Source organism: Pelmatolapia mariae, linkage group LG8 (assembly GCF_036321145.2).
Source record: "Pelmatolapia mariae isolate MD_Pm_ZW linkage group LG8, Pm_UMD_F_2, whole genome shotgun sequence".
Taxonomy (NCBI): Eukaryota; Metazoa; Chordata; class Actinopteri; order Cichliformes; family Cichlidae; genus Pelmatolapia; species Pelmatolapia mariae.
The window spans coordinates 1,037,521-1,054,068 of record NC_086234.1 but is presented as its reverse complement, the minus strand read 5'-3'; the positions used below and the strand labels follow the sequence as shown (position 1 = coordinate 1,054,068).

The 16,548-nt window shown below is 46.3% G+C and overlaps 1 protein-coding gene and 1 long non-coding RNA gene across 2 annotated transcripts; one reads left to right on the top strand and one right to left on the bottom strand.

The window, feature by feature from the left end:
* The first annotated feature begins 210 nt into the window (after positions 1 to 210).
* On the top strand, positions 211 to 5,356 carry LOC134633557 (uncharacterized). Its single transcript, XR_010573768.1, has 3 exons — positions 211 to 239; positions 682 to 3,291; positions 3,449 to 5,356. It is a non-coding gene; the product is annotated as an uncharacterized LOC134633557 (long non-coding RNA).
* Positions 5,357 to 7,953: 2,597 nt separating this feature from the next.
* LOC134633556 (phytanoyl-CoA hydroxylase-interacting protein-like) lies at positions 7,954 to 15,877 on the bottom strand. Its single transcript, XM_063482400.1, has 6 exons — positions 15,712 to 15,877; positions 10,898 to 11,094; positions 10,629 to 10,803; positions 10,243 to 10,360; positions 10,004 to 10,166; positions 7,954 to 9,089 (listed from the first exon to the last, which is right to left on the bottom strand). The coding sequence occupies exons 1-6, from the start codon at positions 15,764 to 15,766 to the stop codon at positions 8,715 to 8,717; spliced, it is 1,083 nt and encodes a 360-aa protein (XP_063338470.1). The 5' UTR covers positions 15,767 to 15,877; the 3' UTR covers positions 7,954 to 8,714.
* Between the last annotated feature and the right edge of the window lie 671 nt (positions 15,878 to 16,548).

Sequence of the window (16,548 nt, the reverse complement as noted above, 5' to 3'; positions counted from 1 at the left end):
AAGACCGATTGTCTGCATGATCAACTCGGTCACCTATATGTAACCCAGAGTAAAATCTGTTTTACTAGCATTTAGTAATTTCCTGCACTTATTTCCTGCCATTGAACGCATCACAAATACATGGCTTCAACCACATGACTTTGCTCAGCCAATCGGATGGTATGTAGGTCATAGTAAGCCTGTCCCGGCTTCCTCCCGTCAGATGCGTGGAGGCAAGCCAGGTGACAGAGCTGTTGCAGGTTTGTATTGGCAAACATTTGCTTTTCCCGTTTTAATGCAATTTTTTTAACACCAGCTAACTTATGCATGTTAGATGCTGATTAGTGTGAGCCAGAGCCATAGTGTTGTTGTGCACTGACCAGAACGGAATTGGTGAGTTTGAACTTTTAATTGACTGTTTGTATTGCTACCAGCTGACGCTAATTGGCTGCTGCCGGTCCAAACAATTTGATTTTGATTCTTGATTTGACCGATAGTTGTTGAATAAAAAATGTTGTGAAGCTATATAGTATGTATAGCAGTTGAAATGTTTCAGTTAAATCCTTACTGGTTAAATATACTGTTTTCTTATTTATTTATTATTGTGTACACAGGAACAAGAATAACTTATTGTATTTGGCTTAATTGGCTGACATTTTTGTATTCTTGTGATTTCTTATTGGCCTTGTTTATTTAATGCAGGCCAGGTGAACCTTTTCTGGGTATTAAAAAGGATGGCGAGCCAATGAACGGCAGGACTCAGTCTGCATTGAAGCTATCATAGACGACGCTGTGTCCCCATTTTCCAAACACACTGATTTCCACAATCATACACAGCATTCCCCCTGTTTATGGACAATAGCGCTTGGACATCTCTCATGGACATTCAGATTAACTCATGGACTTCAGTGTGGATCAGTGGTTTGGGTGTTAACATGTGTTATTTATGGGGAACTGTTTTTTGTTTTTGAGAATCTATATTGCTTGGTATAAGCAATAAGCCAGAAGAGTTTGCTTAGTGCACCCCCACTGGGTTTTGATTGAGCAGCTGCAGCAGGAGTGATCATTTAAGTTTTCCTTTTCTTTTTTTATTTTTCTTTGGGTTTTGGTTTAATACATGGTACCTGCAAAAGCATTTTGTGTTGTATTTATTAATTACTGCCCATCAGCTCCAGTAGCATTCCTAAATCTTCTGATTAACCTAATAGTTCACTCAGTACCTAGCCTATATTAATTCATTAGCGCTTCATCAGTGTTACATATAACATCTCCAAGTTTCTGGCTTCGATCCTCAACCCGCTGGTGGGCAGCTCTGAACACCACATCCAGAACACCCTGGATTTTGTTGAGAAGGTGAGAGATGTCATTATGGAGGCAGATGAAACCATGGTCTCGTACGACGTTACATCTCTCTTCACTTGCATCCCAGTCACGGAAGCGTTGGAGGTAGTCCGTAAGAGATTACAGGATGACACCAACCTCAGCAACAGGACCACTCTCAGCATCGACCAAGTGTGTTTGACCTGTGTCTTCATTCCACCTACTTCACATACAAGGGTCAGTTCTACAGGCAGAAACATGGGTGTGCCATGGGCTCCCCAGTTTCACCCATCGTGGCCAATTTGTACATGGAAGAAGTGGAAAAGAGGGCTTTGCTATCCTACCCTGGAACACCACCAAGCCATTGGTTCAGGTATGTGGATGACACCTGGGTGAAAATCAAATCTCAGGACGTACTATATTTCACGGATCACATTAACTTGGTGGACCGACACATCAAATTCACCAGGGAGGATAATAAAAGTGTCAGGTTAGCCTTCTTAGACTGTGAGATTTCCATCAGTAATGGGGGACATCTAAAAGCTGATGTGTACCGTAAACCTACACATACGGATCAGTATCTAAGGTTTGACTCTCATCATCCACTGGAGCACAAACTGGGTGTCATCAGGACGCTACAACACAGAGCGAACACCATCCCCACAGACACAGCGGCCAGGGAGGCAGAAGAACAGCAAGAAGGCCCTGAGTAAATGTGGTTATCCCAGCTGGACTTTTGTCAAAGCTGGAAAGGCACCTAAAGAAAGCTCCAGCCGATCCAGGAGAGAAGGACAACCGCTGACTAAGAGAAAACCTGTAGTGATGCCGTATGTGTCAGGAGTATCGGAGAAGTTGAGACGCATTATGGCATGTTTGTCCTCTATGTTACAAACAGAGTAACATAGTGTACGCTGTTAAGTGCAGGAGGATTGCCAGGATTTATACATCAGGGAAACCAAACAACCTCTGGCTACAACACAGAAGAGCTACCTCGTCAGGCCAGGACTCTGCAGTCTGTTTACACCTACAGGCCAGTGTTTTAATAGTTTTTATTAACTCTGCTGATAAATTTCTGTGTTTGTATATTTCTGTTTTCTTCTGTCTGAACTTTAATTTTCTTCCTGTTTGAGTTTGTCATGGTCCGCGGCTTGGCGTATTTGGAATGCCCAGATGGCCACACCTTCGGGTGGAGCTGTCATCTCCACACCTGCATCCCATTCCAGGCAATCATCAGGAGGACGATTTAACCCCTCACGGCCGGCTGCTCCACGCCAGTCCATCAGTCGCCATTCAGTGGTAACTTGGCTCCTCGCGAAGGTTGATGTGGAATTCCTGGATTTTATGAACTGTGTTAATGCTGTCACTCTGTGATCAGGTTATTGTCCGGCGTGTTTGTGCCTTCATGACAGAGTTTCTCTGTCAAATCACTTTTAAAACTGTTTTTGAAAATGTCACTGAAACACGAATTATTAATATTATATTGGTGAGTGTTGTGGGCTCAAACACACACAAGAGCACATTTAAATATTTCTTTGGACCCATCAGTGAAAGGTGTTTTTGTGGTGCGTTTTTCTTTTCTTTTTTTTTTTTTTTTAGCCTAAAATCACAGGTTTAAGATCCAGAGCAGATTTTAAAGGGTTAACCTTCATAAAGTGTGTGACAGCTACAGGAAAGATCTGACACCTTTATCTGATCACACAGATGCTGAGTTTAGCTGCGGTCAGTCAGCTAGCTGAAGTTCTAGCATCTCTAATCTGATTGGTCGGTTTTTCACGCAGCAGATTAAAACAAACTCAGGTGAGTTTGGTTGAAAAATCTCTTTCAGGTTCTCCTGTTTCATCCTCTGATTTTAAGCTGATGCTGCTCAGCGCGTAACATGATCCACGTCAGCTGTCACATGACGAAGCTGCTCAGAACTTCCTGTCAGAGAGGAAACACACGAAGGTGATGAGGAGATAAAGGCAAGGAAACATGAGTGAGGACACTTCTCCTGTGAGTCACGTTAGAGTTTGTGTGAAACACTCGGACACCTTTAATGAACAGTTTAAAAAGAACATTTATGATATTTATAAATATTTATATGTGATGAAAAAAGTTTTGGTGGTAAAATTTCTTTGACGTCATTCAGTTTTGTGTTCTGATCAAACAGATGTGCGATAATATCGACTGTGTTTGAGTCACAGGCTGTAATATCTCAGCCTTTCGACATGTGGCCTTCTATTAGAGGAGCCGTGGATTACTCGCAGGGAACGTTGGGATGCAGGAAAGGCGGCACCAGGAACAGAGCAGGGACGCATTTCATGTTTCCAGTTTGTTTAAAAAAAACCAAAAAAAAAAAAAAAACCCAATGACCTGATGATGTGATATACAGTTTACTGTGGTTGTACTTCATGTTCACACTGTGGTGAAGGATGCAAACACTTCCTCCACCATGTGGAGGCGCTGCTGAGCTGCCTGCTTTTCTGGACGCTGCCAGCTTTAACCATCCAGCTCCGGGTCCTCCTGTGGGCGGGGCTCCTGCCTCCCGGTGACCTGCAGAGAAACAGCAGCACACAGGTGTGAGTCAGCGAGTCTTCAAACGGGCCGAGCGCTTGGTTCCAGAGCGTCCTCTGATCAGCAGACGTGTGCACGGTACCTTATGGCTGAAACAGACGGCAGAGATGAAGAGCAGCAGGCTCAGCAGCAGGAGCAGCAGTCTGATGACAAACACTGTTGGATCTGATGAGACACATTCAGCCGTCACATTAGATGTTTTTTTTTTTTTTTTTTTTTTTTTGTCGTCTGTCCCATTTGGTTCTTTAGCCGTCAGAATTGTTGTCTGAAGACCAACAAGGATACCCAATGGATTTACTTTGCCAAATGGATCATCACGGCCTTGCCGTATTGGTCCATTTGATCGACCTTTTGTTGTTATTATTTATTTTATTTTATTTTCAGTTGTTACAGACGGGACAGACATGACAGGGGGATAGGAAAGGGAGAAAGAAAGTTGAAGGAAAAGAAAAACAGAAGGGAAGAGGGACAGTGAGAAAGAGCACTTAGAAAGAGAGAGAAAAAAAAATCTCCTGGATCACCTGTTGAGAGAAAAAGAAGAGAAAACAAGCAAAAAAAAAAACAAAGCAACATACAGAACACAACACCATCACGTTAATCTAGCTAAGTGTGAACAGCAGTAAATACTAAATATTGAATGTTGTTGTGCAGCATGCAGGACAGACAGCGCACAATGTGCTTTGAAGTAGCAGCTAAGAAAGGTGTAGTTTATGTCTACGAACAGTGAACACCCGTGTGCACACCCGTGTGGATCAGCGCGCTTGTATACAAAAGGTTTCTCCATGTAACGGTCTGCTAGAGGGTGTGGAGGGCCATAGCCCCGTCCCCCAGGGCATGAAGCAGGCATGGAGGAGATCCAGGCTCCAGACATCCAGAGGCCCCAGAGTGCGAGAGCCCAAGGAGTACCACCGGAGGGGCATCCGTGCCACCCTCCTGGCAAGAGCTGAGGAGAGCCCCAGATGAGGGGTCACCAAGTAGCCACGGAGCAGAAGCCAGAGGGGGCTGCAGTGGCGTGCCTGCCGGCTCTGCTGGCAGCCAGACGTGCCAGAGTGAACCGAGCCGCAGGCCCAGAGGCCGGAGGCCCGAGGGCCCCCTTTGCCCCGGAAGAGGCCTGACCGAGCAACAGGCACCAGGCCCCCTCCAAGTCGTCACCGGGAGTGAGCTGGTACATACCTGAGCACCCAGCCCCGGACACCAAGAACCACCAACGCACCGAACCCTGAGGGCATCAGTTACCGGCAGGGAGTGTGGAGAGGGGCACGTTAGATGTTAGGAGAACAACAGCTGGCATCAAACACAAACATCAGGTGAAGCTCAATTATCCTGCAGACATTCACTCATCACGGAAAACTGTTTCTTACATCATGCTGCTTCTGCAGCTTGTCTGGTTTGTATTCTCACCTGTACGTCACAGGCCCGCCTGTCACCTGGATGATCTGGATGAAGGAGAACCACCACAGACATTTTGATACAGTGCAATCATTTAGTAAAACATTTGAAATTTTCTGGTTCTGCTGTTGATTTCAGGATTTTCCGTCCCAGCGTCGCCTCGTGCTCACCGGGGGGCGACCGACTGTTGACGTGTTCCTTATCCTTTACACCAGGGGTCGGCAACCCTGGGCACGCGTGCCACAGCTGGCACGTGAAGGGTTAACTGATGGCACGACCATAGCTGGACTGGCCATCGGGCATACCGGGCAAATGCCCGATGGACCGATGGTGAGTTTTTGTTTTTATGGGCCGATGATTTTTTTTATTTTTTTTTGTAACGGTATAAACAATGAGAGGTGGTGGATTGGCCAGATGCTGGCAGATGTGTAAAAATAAGTCAGTTGTTTGGTGGTGCCTGTGGCGGAGCTTCCACAGAGGCCAGCAGGTGGATGAGGGAAGGGGAGGCAGGAGGAGGAGAGACCCGAGGCGGCCGCCGGTCCGAGTGTCAGGTGAACTGAACTTCAGGTAAGAAGTTATGACCTGCAGTCTATCTGGTCAGATATAAACCAAGTTTAGTTTATTTTCGTTGTGCTGACTTTTTACAGTCAGTTACAATAACTCGTACTGCGTGCTAGCTAGCATGACGGAGTTTCTATACAGCTGGGTGGGTGCTATGATGTTACTGATAGTGAACTTTATTTTATTCATAAGGTTAGTTAGTAGATTTGCCAACCGTCCCGTACAAACGGAATCGTCTCGTATTCAGAGAAAATATTACGCGTTTCATGTTGAGCTGAGAAGGAACACAGTTTGTCCCGTACTTTAGCTAGAATGAAAAGAAAGCTGGATTTATTCTGTCGTTACGCTGCACAGCTGCATCTTCTTCTCCTCTCATTCTCTCCCCCTCCCTCTCCTGTTTCTACTTCAATCATGAAACTGATCAATGATCAGCTGATCGTCTCTCTTCTTTGTTTATCGCCCACTTTGCGCCAGAAAGAGGAAACCAGCGGATGTCGCGCTAAACAACAGCAGCACGTTTAAGCTTGATCAGCTGTTGTTAGAATTTATTTAATATTACTTTCTAGTATCAGCTGATGTTTGCTGGAGCCACAGCTGTAAAGCTGCTGGTCATGATGTCGGTTTGGATATGTGGTGAGAGGGAAACATGAAGATGAAACCAGGAGATGTCCTTACTGAATCATCAGAGCTGAACAGGTGATGGAGAAACAGGTTTACCTTTTAGGTGACATGAATGAGTTGAAGTTATGAACTGTTTCTGAGAGACAAATAACACCAGGATCCTTTTCTAAGTAGCTGACAGCTGGTAACTGTGCAGGGGCGGATCTAGCAAAGTGTTGCCGGGGGGGCGGGTAGGGCATTAACAGGGAGAGGGGGGCAGCTGGAGTCCGCAGCTGGAGTCCACAGCTGTGCGTGTTCATGGAGCTGCATGTTCACCTGCTGGACGTCACTACCTGAGTTTAACTGTCTTCAGAACATTGCAGAGGCCTTATTGACAGTATTTGGCTCTACATGTCTGTGTGAGCAGATTTTCTCTCACATGAGTGTCCTCAGGTAGCCTCTGAATGCTGGACACTTGGAGACCTGTGTCTCTGAGTGGGAGACCAGTGATCACATTAACATGTATGTCTCTGTATTAACAAACATGCCATATTGGCCCAGTTTATTTTTCTTATCATTGTTGTGAGGAGACCATAAATAGCATTTGCATTTTCTGTTGTACAGTTCATTTGCTGTTATGGATAAAATGTCTTTTTTTGTTTCAAAATAGCTGATAACTATTCGCTGATAGCTGCCAACATCTGCAAACAAATATAATTCTATAAAGTGGTTCTATATAGTGTGTAAGTGTTCATATAGAGCGTTATTAAATTTATTGCTAATGCAGTCATATGGCGCATTGACTTCTGAGGAAATTTTAGATGCACTCATCATCAGAATGGTCGCCGACCCCTGATTTACACTAAAAAGCATCTTGAGGTCACTGAACTGTACATGAAACCAGGATTTCAGATTTTCTCAACTGTTATCCAACACAAAGTCATTTTTATATTTGCAGTTTTGCATTTTAAATATCTGCTTTTCTCAGTGATGTCATTTATTCCAAGACTCCAGATAAAAAGTTAAAACACTCTTTTAGCGCCAAAGTCAGGCCAATGATGATTTTTTTTTTTTTGATGCGAGGCTTCAAATTCAGTGTTTTTAGAGCAAGTCCTACCTGAGCTCCACAGCAACACCATCAGGAGCTCCGTCCACACATCTCCTCCGCCCATCAGCTCTCCTGTCATAAAAAAGCTGTTTCCTTTTCTCGACATAATCAGCCAACCAATAACTAACTTCTCAGAAACTGAGTCCCACCCCAAAGATAAAATAATAAAGATCACATAGATATTGGACTGTGAGTGCGTCGTTAACCCTTTAATGTCACATTCCTGGTTTCAAACGTTTCTATAGGCAGAAAACGTGTTTCTGGAGCCTTTCAGAATCAACAGCATGTTCTTGTTTTATCCTCTAAAAATAACATCACACAGTTTACAGCTGACACGACTTTTCTTCAAGAGGCGGCTTCAATGTCACAAAGACACCGGCTGACTGCTAACTCACCCTTCACAATAACACACATAAACAACACACTTAAAGCATTCTGGGAGCTGTAGTTCCAATATTTTTAATTAGTAGATTAAGGTTGGTGATGTTGGGGGTCTACAAACGAGGAAAACAGGAATCTAAAGCATTCAGTTAAAAAATGAATTAATTGCAGGAAAGAGCTTCATCGGATTACAAAACTATTAAACCTCTGAAGCAGTTAATCTGTAAAGTCCACTTCAGCCATCAGTCACATGATAAAAGTGCTGAGAGCTTCCTGCCTGCAGCTTCCTGTCAGAGACGGTGGACAGAAAACGCGTGAAGGTGATGAGGACATAAAGAAGGAGAGGAAACATGACTGAGGATGCATCTGATTTCAGCCACATAAGAGTCTCTGTTTTAGCCGACTGTAAAAAGTGCAGTCATCCATGCAGTGAGGAACGCCAACTCCATTAGGTTTGAGTTAAAACAAGTATTTTGTTAATGCTCTGATATCGTTTCCATTTTGATTACGATTCTAAACCTGCAGCTAAAAAAACAAACAGCTCGCTCCTCCTCTCCACCCATCCATCCACCCTGAGCTCATCTCTCCTCTCAACGTCTGGCTCTGAAGCCTCTTCACCTGCCTCTGTTTTGCTTCCGTCATAATGATATGGCCACTAGAGGGCACTGTCACAATAAACAGCAAATGTTGCTCGTAGTGTGCCGCTGACACAGGCGATGCACGATGCACAGTAATGAGCCAGAGCGTGGCTGGTCAATTCAGTTAGTAGCTTAGCTGCTAGCTGCTATGCAAACGAGCTGGTTATTTTCAGTCTGAAGAGTCGCTAACGTCCTACGCTGATGTTGCAGACCTTGCAGCTGGGGTCTTTCTTGGCATTCGCGGTGGACAGGCTCATTAGCTGGTGCCCGCTGATCTGTGACACCGCTCCCAGCCTCAGATCCACCGGCTCCGTGTACATCACCTCCAGGTTGACATCCTGAGCGTGACGGAAAGACAACGAGCCGTCCTCCTCCTCGGTGCGGGTCAAGAAGCGGTTGCCGGACCTGTCCAGGGCTGGCAGCCTCCCTTTGCAGAAAGCGTCTCCTTTGGAGCCGTCGGGAGCGAGGACCAGGATCACGTAGTGGTACGACGTGTACATGCAGTAGAAATCCCCAAAGTACATGTTGGTGGTCTTGTTGAAGAGGACATCTGCTCGGATCTTTAAAGAAATAAAAAATGGGGTGTTTTATATTTTTGTATAGTTTTTTAAATGATTTTGCCAACTTGGTAAAATAGTAAGAATAATAATATAAAAAGTATATATGTTTTAAATATCCACAAATTTATTGAGTTTGAAGAATACATGTTTAATTCCTGTTTAATCACAGAAATGACAGTCAGTTTAATGTCACTTTATTTTGACTACTTTTTAAATCAAATTTGTAATCTACTCAAAAATGCTGTTTTACAGCAGGTTGGCAGCCTTTTAGTGTTTTTAAATTCTATCATGTCACAGATTTGAGGGTTAACATATTTATTATTTATAGGGACTTTTCAAAAGTAGCTAACAGCCAGTTTACAGGAATTCCCAGCTGTTAAATCCAGCTTTTAGTTCCCATTACAACATGTCAGCTGACATATGAGCTGTAACATTGATGTAGAGCCATGTCTTCGACCCTAATGGCTCCAACAAAAAGGCCTGAAACAGGCCATGAGGACGGCTCCTGCTCGAGGAACATGCACAAAGACATGAAGCACCCTTCAACAAACAGGTTTTAGTGGAAAAAAGGGGAGATGTCATCACCCAAGCTTCGTGAGTTGGTCTAAATCAGCGGTCCCCAACCTTTTTTGGCCACGGACCGGTTTATGTCCGACAATATTTTCACGGACCGGACTTTAAGGTGTCGTGGATAAATACAACAAAATAAAACCAGTACCTGTGCCAAAAAAAGATTTATTCATAGCACAAGGGAAAAGACCCAGGGAAACCGAGTTAATGATAAAACCGATAAAAACCCTGAAAACCATACATTTCACACCCGAGCCTCAACTCTCGCGGCCCGGTAAAAAACGACTCACGGACCGGTATTGCCCCACGGCCCGCGGGTTCGGGACCGCTGGTCTAAATGGTACCTGGAAGCGATACGGCCCGTAGGGGGAGTCCTGGGGAGGTTTTCCTGTGTTGAACTCTGTGTTGCAGCTGAAGAAGATCCCCTCCAGTTTGCCGCTGATGGGGGACCCGTGGCTGCCGCTGTTGTCTTTCACCGTCGGCAGCAAGAAGCAGGACTGAGCATCTCTGGAATGACACACAGGGCTAAAGCACAGCTGTACGGAGAACCTTCTCGGGGTTTTGGTCACTGAGCGGGGCGCACCTGTCTTGTTGGAAGAACTCCCTCTGCTGGTTTCTGTAGAAGACGGTGAACGGCAGCATCCTGCCAGCGATCGCCTCTGCTTTCTGCAGCAGCTGGTTCAGGTGGATGGAGGAGTAATCTGCAGGTGCACAGACTCAGACATTCAACATTAATCCTATATTTAGATGCTGTGGATAAAGATGAGTTATGTTAGTCCATAGTGTGACTGCAAAGGAATTTTTTAAATTATGGGTCTATTTTATCAGTGGGACTAAAAACAGTGTGATAGTAAATTAGTTCAAAGACGATCCTCGTGATGCTTTAACCTGCAAATTGATCCAAAGGGATCAGTGTGGACGAGCAGTGAGGAGAGGTGTGGTTTTTGGACTGAGAGGCTTCAGTCTAACCTGCAGTGCAGAACTCAATGATCTCGCTCCACCGAGAAACGGCGTATTCTCCGTCTGGCTGTTTGGCAGCCGTCTGAACGGCCACGGTGTACTCTGTGCGAGGACTCAGGAACCAGTGGCCCCTCACTGTCATCGGCAGGGGAACTGCTTTGGCCACCAGCTTGGTGGGCACATCCTGGAAAACAAAAAGTACTCGGCTCGTCCGGTTCGTTTGCTTTGTATCGTCTAAAGCAGAGTCAGAGAGCCCAGGATCGGCTCTGCAGACCCACCTTGTGTTTGAACTTGTTGGAGCTCATGTTCTCCTTCTTGTTGAGGTCGATGAAGTAGTGTGTGATCCTGTCTCGGCCCCTGCTGTCCATGTCCCAGCTGATCTTGAATGAATCGCAGGTGATGTTGGTGATCCGGATCTGCTGAGGAACCGGCAGGTCGTCCACGTCCCCAATGCCGCTGTCTGCAGACTCCGCGCCTGCACAAACACAAATAACGAAACTACAGCTGTAACGCCTCTGCTGTGTGAGACTGTCATCAAACTGTGAGATTAAGTAAGATACCTACAATTCATTTTCCCAGTATTTTATCACTGAAACCAAAAAGCACTTAACCGCCAACCACGAGGTGCTTCATAGACATTGAAGGGTTGATCACAGCTGTGATGAGCTGAGCAACACATGCATATGCATGATGAGATTTCAGTGGATGAAGGTTATGAGCTGGAAGTGATCATGAGTGTGGTGTCTGCACTGCAGCACTGAGGCACCAAAAGCTGCAATTCCTCTACCGTCCAGCAGGGGCTCCAGCAGTGAGTCAGTCCCATAGACTCCCATGTTAAACATGTTTACAGCCTGATACACAAACTGTTTGGGCTCCATAGATCACTTCCTCCTTCATAATACCTGTTTTTATAACTGACCTGTCTAAACTGTATTAAGGTTTAAAGTTTGCATTATTAGGGGCGTGGCCTCTTTGACTGACGGGTGGATGGTGACACATGTGGCCGTAGCTTCTAGCTGTCTGCTAGCTTCACCTGAACTGGACCTCTGGACCGTGTTCGCACTGTTGGAGCCTTTTGGAGCATTTTTAATGACATCATGTGACCAATAATATGGCTACTGTGAGGTCGCTGTACTAACAGACCGTTCAAGAAGGCGGAGCTCCAGATGTGCTGAGTGAAATTCAGGATTTTGATTGGACGTTATTTGGGAGCTGTCCGAGCGTGTGTGATTCAGCTTGCTAACGCAGATAGTTAGCATGTGCTAACTTTCAAACACCACCATGAGAGAAAAACACTGAGAGTGGAAACCAGAAACCAGTGAGTGCTGCCCTGTGGTTGTACTGGGCTGCTGCGAGGTGAAGCTTTAGACTTACAGTGAAGCTGCTGGGAGCTCTGGGCACTGACTGAGAGGATGACATCACAGATACAAGCGGCCAAATACTGAAGCTTAAAGTGCGTCGCTGAGCTGCTGATCACAGATTAAAAAGACCACCCGGGGGGGGGGGGGGCCTCATGATGTAAGCAGATTATATCAGAGTCACAGCGACAGATTAACCCATGAAAGGTTGCAGTCCTGTGAAATCTGTGACCCACATCAGCACCCACAGCTGCATCTCACTGAGCTTTTACATCAGCAGATCGATCCCTAACCCTGTCTGCACCACGCACAGCTACAGAGGTCCGAGGCTTTGTACACGTAGCTGTAACCTGTCAAATAACAAAGAAAGTATCCTGACATGTCCTCATCTCTCTGTGCAGCATCGTTAACACCTTGACCTTCAGATCAGTCTGATGACCTTGAAGGAGAGGTCAGAGATACTTTCTTTATATTCACAACATAGAGAACACAGCACACTTGTATGAATCACAGTTTCTAAGCTGTGAGGCTTTTTAGGTCATGAAGTCGACCTTGCAGAGCTCAGTGAGCCTGCTCTACAGAGTTTTATATGAATTCATTCAAAGCTTTTCCAGCTCTGCTGTTTACAGACACAAGGACCCGTGGAGGCGATCAGTCTGAACTCAGACCTGAAACTCTGATGTTCACGTTCGCGTGACTCTGAGGACATCACCATCAGCTCTGATGTGCATCTACAGCAAAGAGCTGATTAAAAAAGGCTAAAAATCAGAGGATGGAGTCAATAAACTGCCCGAGCCGGAGGTTCTGATCACAGGACCATTTCAGGCTGATTCCACGTCGGCCTGCTGCGTCTCTGCATTCATCCCTCCTACCCTCCCTCCTTGTGTTCTGCATCTTTTCAGCCTCGGTGGACAAAAGGTTTCAGTCAGCAGAGACGCTGAGAGCTCAGGCTGAACAAGGAGCCCGTTGAAGAGGCAAGGACAGCTCAGACTGCAGCCCCAGAGATAAAAACCCTCCATCAGGGCAGTCCAAACACAGCAGGGGCCACATGGAGAGAACAGAAGTCTACAGTCTCGAGGTCAAAGGTCACTCCTGCCTCGCTGAGTGAAGACAATCGAGTGGCTCTGAAGTGCAGGACTCATCAGTTTTTGTTCTTAGAGTGAGGATTAGAGGACGTTAGTGTCTGCAGGAGCTTCCAGGTGTGATATTAATTTGACCGCTCTGCTCACGGACGCCGGCCGCAGATTCACTCAAAGCAGTAAAACCTGAACACCGGCTTCTTCTGGACTCTAACATGTGCACTGAGCTCAGATTTGAGTTACATCAGATCCCTCCTGAGTATACATCTCTCCTCCGAACAGACTCAGTGCGTCGCCGTTCATTCACAGGAAGCTCATTGCTGCCTTTACTGCAGGTCGGGGTTATGGCTGAGGGTCGACAGCTTTGACAGGTTCTTATTCCAGCAGCACACGGTGTGGTAGAGAGCAGAGATCGAACTAACCTGAAACACTGTCACTCACGTACAGAGCGGTTGGTGCTGGAGCAGATGATCGAATAATCGATCTGTAAGGACCAAACTGTGATGAAGCTGAGGTGTGATCTGATTTCATATCAGCCTGTCCAAGATGATTTTAAACTCGTATCACTGAATCACTCGCTGCAGTTTGGACTCCGAGCTCCACACCAGCAGCTTTTCTCTGCTCCCAACACCGGAAAATGTTCGCTTTTGTTCATCAGCTGAGAAAAGAGAGCAAGAGCAGAAAGTGTTCCCTTCTCCTCCTCATCCCTCCATCCTGCCAGTGAATGGAGGAGTTGAAGCATCTATTCATTGCTCCTGGGAAGGTGATTAGCCACAGTGGTCTGCAGACGCAGCAGCCTGAAGCTGCTGCCAGACTTCAGTCCACAGAGGCCGCTCTGCAGGTTCAGATGAAGCCCGTCACCAAACGCAGATCACAGCTCTGACCGAGTGCCGGGACCTCACTGTCAGGTGTCCGTGATGTCACAGTCTGGGATTTCTTTTATTCCCATGACCTGTACAGCACCGGGATAGAATCAGCTGTTGGTGCTTACATTTATCTTTATGGTTATTTCTGTGGAAACACATGAAACCATTATGGATTATATACTGGAGCTGCACTCCCAACGTTCTTACAGCAGCTTGCAGGACTACCTGTGAACGCTGCAGGTTCACTCTGCTCTGTTGGTCACATTTACATCCTCATTCAAATCAAACCACAGCCAGACCTCATGTGCCTGCAGGCCACACAATCACCTGCATTTACATGAAGTCACCAGAGGTCATGTGACTCCTCGTCTTAGAGGCTTGGGGTTAGAAACAGAAACAACAAAAGATGCCTTGTTGTTGTTGTACACACTTTCAGATTACTGCAGTGAAACTGTCCTGAGGTCAGCCATGATGACAGCGTGGCAGTGCGGGTAGCCAAGGTAACAGTGACACAGGAGGTCAAACATCCATCCATCCATCCATACATCCATCCATCCATCCGTACATCCATCCATCAAACATCCATCAAACATCCATCCATCCATCTGTCCATCCAACCATTATCATTTCATCCATTTGGCCTGTGGGAGGAAACTGGTGTTCTTGGATTACATCAATAAGATAACAGGACTCGGCCATGTGTGTATGCAGAAATATCGCCTCTCTGAAAAAGTAGATTCATAGCTCTTTTACCAGACTGTGCAAGTGTTCCTAATAAAGTGCTCCTTGAGTTGAAGTAGTTCAGGTTTTGGCTTCAGCCTAGAAAACTTACCCTCACTGGGGTAATCATTAATATTTCGGTACTTCTGCTGTAGGCAGCTGAAGTCTGAGCAAAGCTGTGATTGGTCAGAAGAGCTCTGACCTCAGGTGAGTATGGAGCCGTTTGCCACAGAGATTATCAAGCTATAATGCAGACTCTCTCCGTGCTGTTATCCCATCTGAACTGTTGGATTAAATCAAGCCTGCCACAGGAAAGGTAACATGTCCACGCAGAGGTCACGACATTCCTGACCCCGCTGCTCTCACCATGTTTGAATTAACGTTTAATTTTAGTCTCAGCTTGTTTAAAGTACAAAATATGAATGAGCCCAGTCTCTCTGTTTAAACTTTTCTTCTTCTTCAGTCGAGTGTTTGGAGTCCGTCATGTGACAGCAATAATTCATCAGAACAACAGAAGCAGCAGAGCGGCTCGTTTTCCTGCTCGCTCCGGTTCCCCTGAACGCCTCGACCACAGCAGTGCAGTCTTCCTGCTTCCTGTGAGTCCATCACTACCTTTGACCTGCAGACTCAAACCGTCAGCCCAGACTCCGTCCTCTTGTGGAATGACGATTAAAACACAGGCGTGATGTAAGCCGACCAGCAGCAGAATCTACAGCAGCGTGCATCCAGATGTTTCACCAGCAGCAGCTGTGAGCAGGATTAGAGAGCAGGAATATCCTGATGGACGTCCTCCTCACTACAACTCTGAGTCCAGCTGATGTTCACGAGGCCTTAGACTTTAAACCCCGAGCTGAGAGCAGGCTCCTCTCTGAGTTCACATTCATGCACACTGAGTCAGTTTGAAGCTTTGGAGTCTAAAACCAGCCAAAGTTCAGACAAACCCACCAATCAGAGTGCAGCAGGAACTCTCTGCACTTTAAATAAAGTTTAGAAATAAAAGTATAAGTTAACTGGACTGTTCTACCTGCTGCGTCCTCGCAATGTGACGACAGCAGACGCACACACTGACCTTGGCCCGGCTGCAGACTCTGGAGCTCCACGCTGGGACTCGGAGGCTCCGTCATGTTGGCTCTGCTCAGACAAAGAGACGAGCTCAGAGAGGCTTCAGCCTGCCTGCAGCTCGCTCCACCCCTCTCTCTCTCCCTCTCTCATTCAGTGACATCATGGGACGATCAAGGAGGAAGAGAGAGAATCAGACATTTACTGTTGTTGTGATTATTAAAGTGAGCTCTCACAGCATCACAAGCCGCCTGAACCAGGCAGGAACATCTGGACCAGCTTCAGCTTGTGTGAGTGGATACCAGAGCCTGTAAGAACATGTGAACGACCCACATGCTTCATGTACGGTTACTGAAACTTTTAACAGCATTTTATAAGAAACAGTTTACCTGTAGCTGAGTGGAAGCAGCAGAGACTTTACCGCTGTGACGTTGTGTTCCTGAGATTACAGGAGCTGGCAGGTGTGTGTGTGTGTGAGAGACTGTGTGTGTGTGTGTGTGTGTGAGAGACTGTGTGTGTGTGTGTGACTGTGTGTGTGTGTTTGTGTGTGTTTGCGTGTGTGTGGACGGACTGGAGTTAATCTTCTTATGTAAGCACTCATTTCATTCTGTTGCCCGTGCGGTCCGTAATCCTGCAGACCCACAGCCATGTTTTAATCCTCAGATGAAGACGACACCGCTGCGGGGCAGGAAACGCTCCACCTGCAGGCCTCCACCCCTGACCTTCACCTCACAGAACTGGGCTGGGTTCATCTGTGCAGGCTGGCTCAGGTACCACCGTGTGGTACAGAGACTGCAGGAGCAGGACTGCCAGCATCATGAAGCACAATAGGCAACAAATGCAGTTT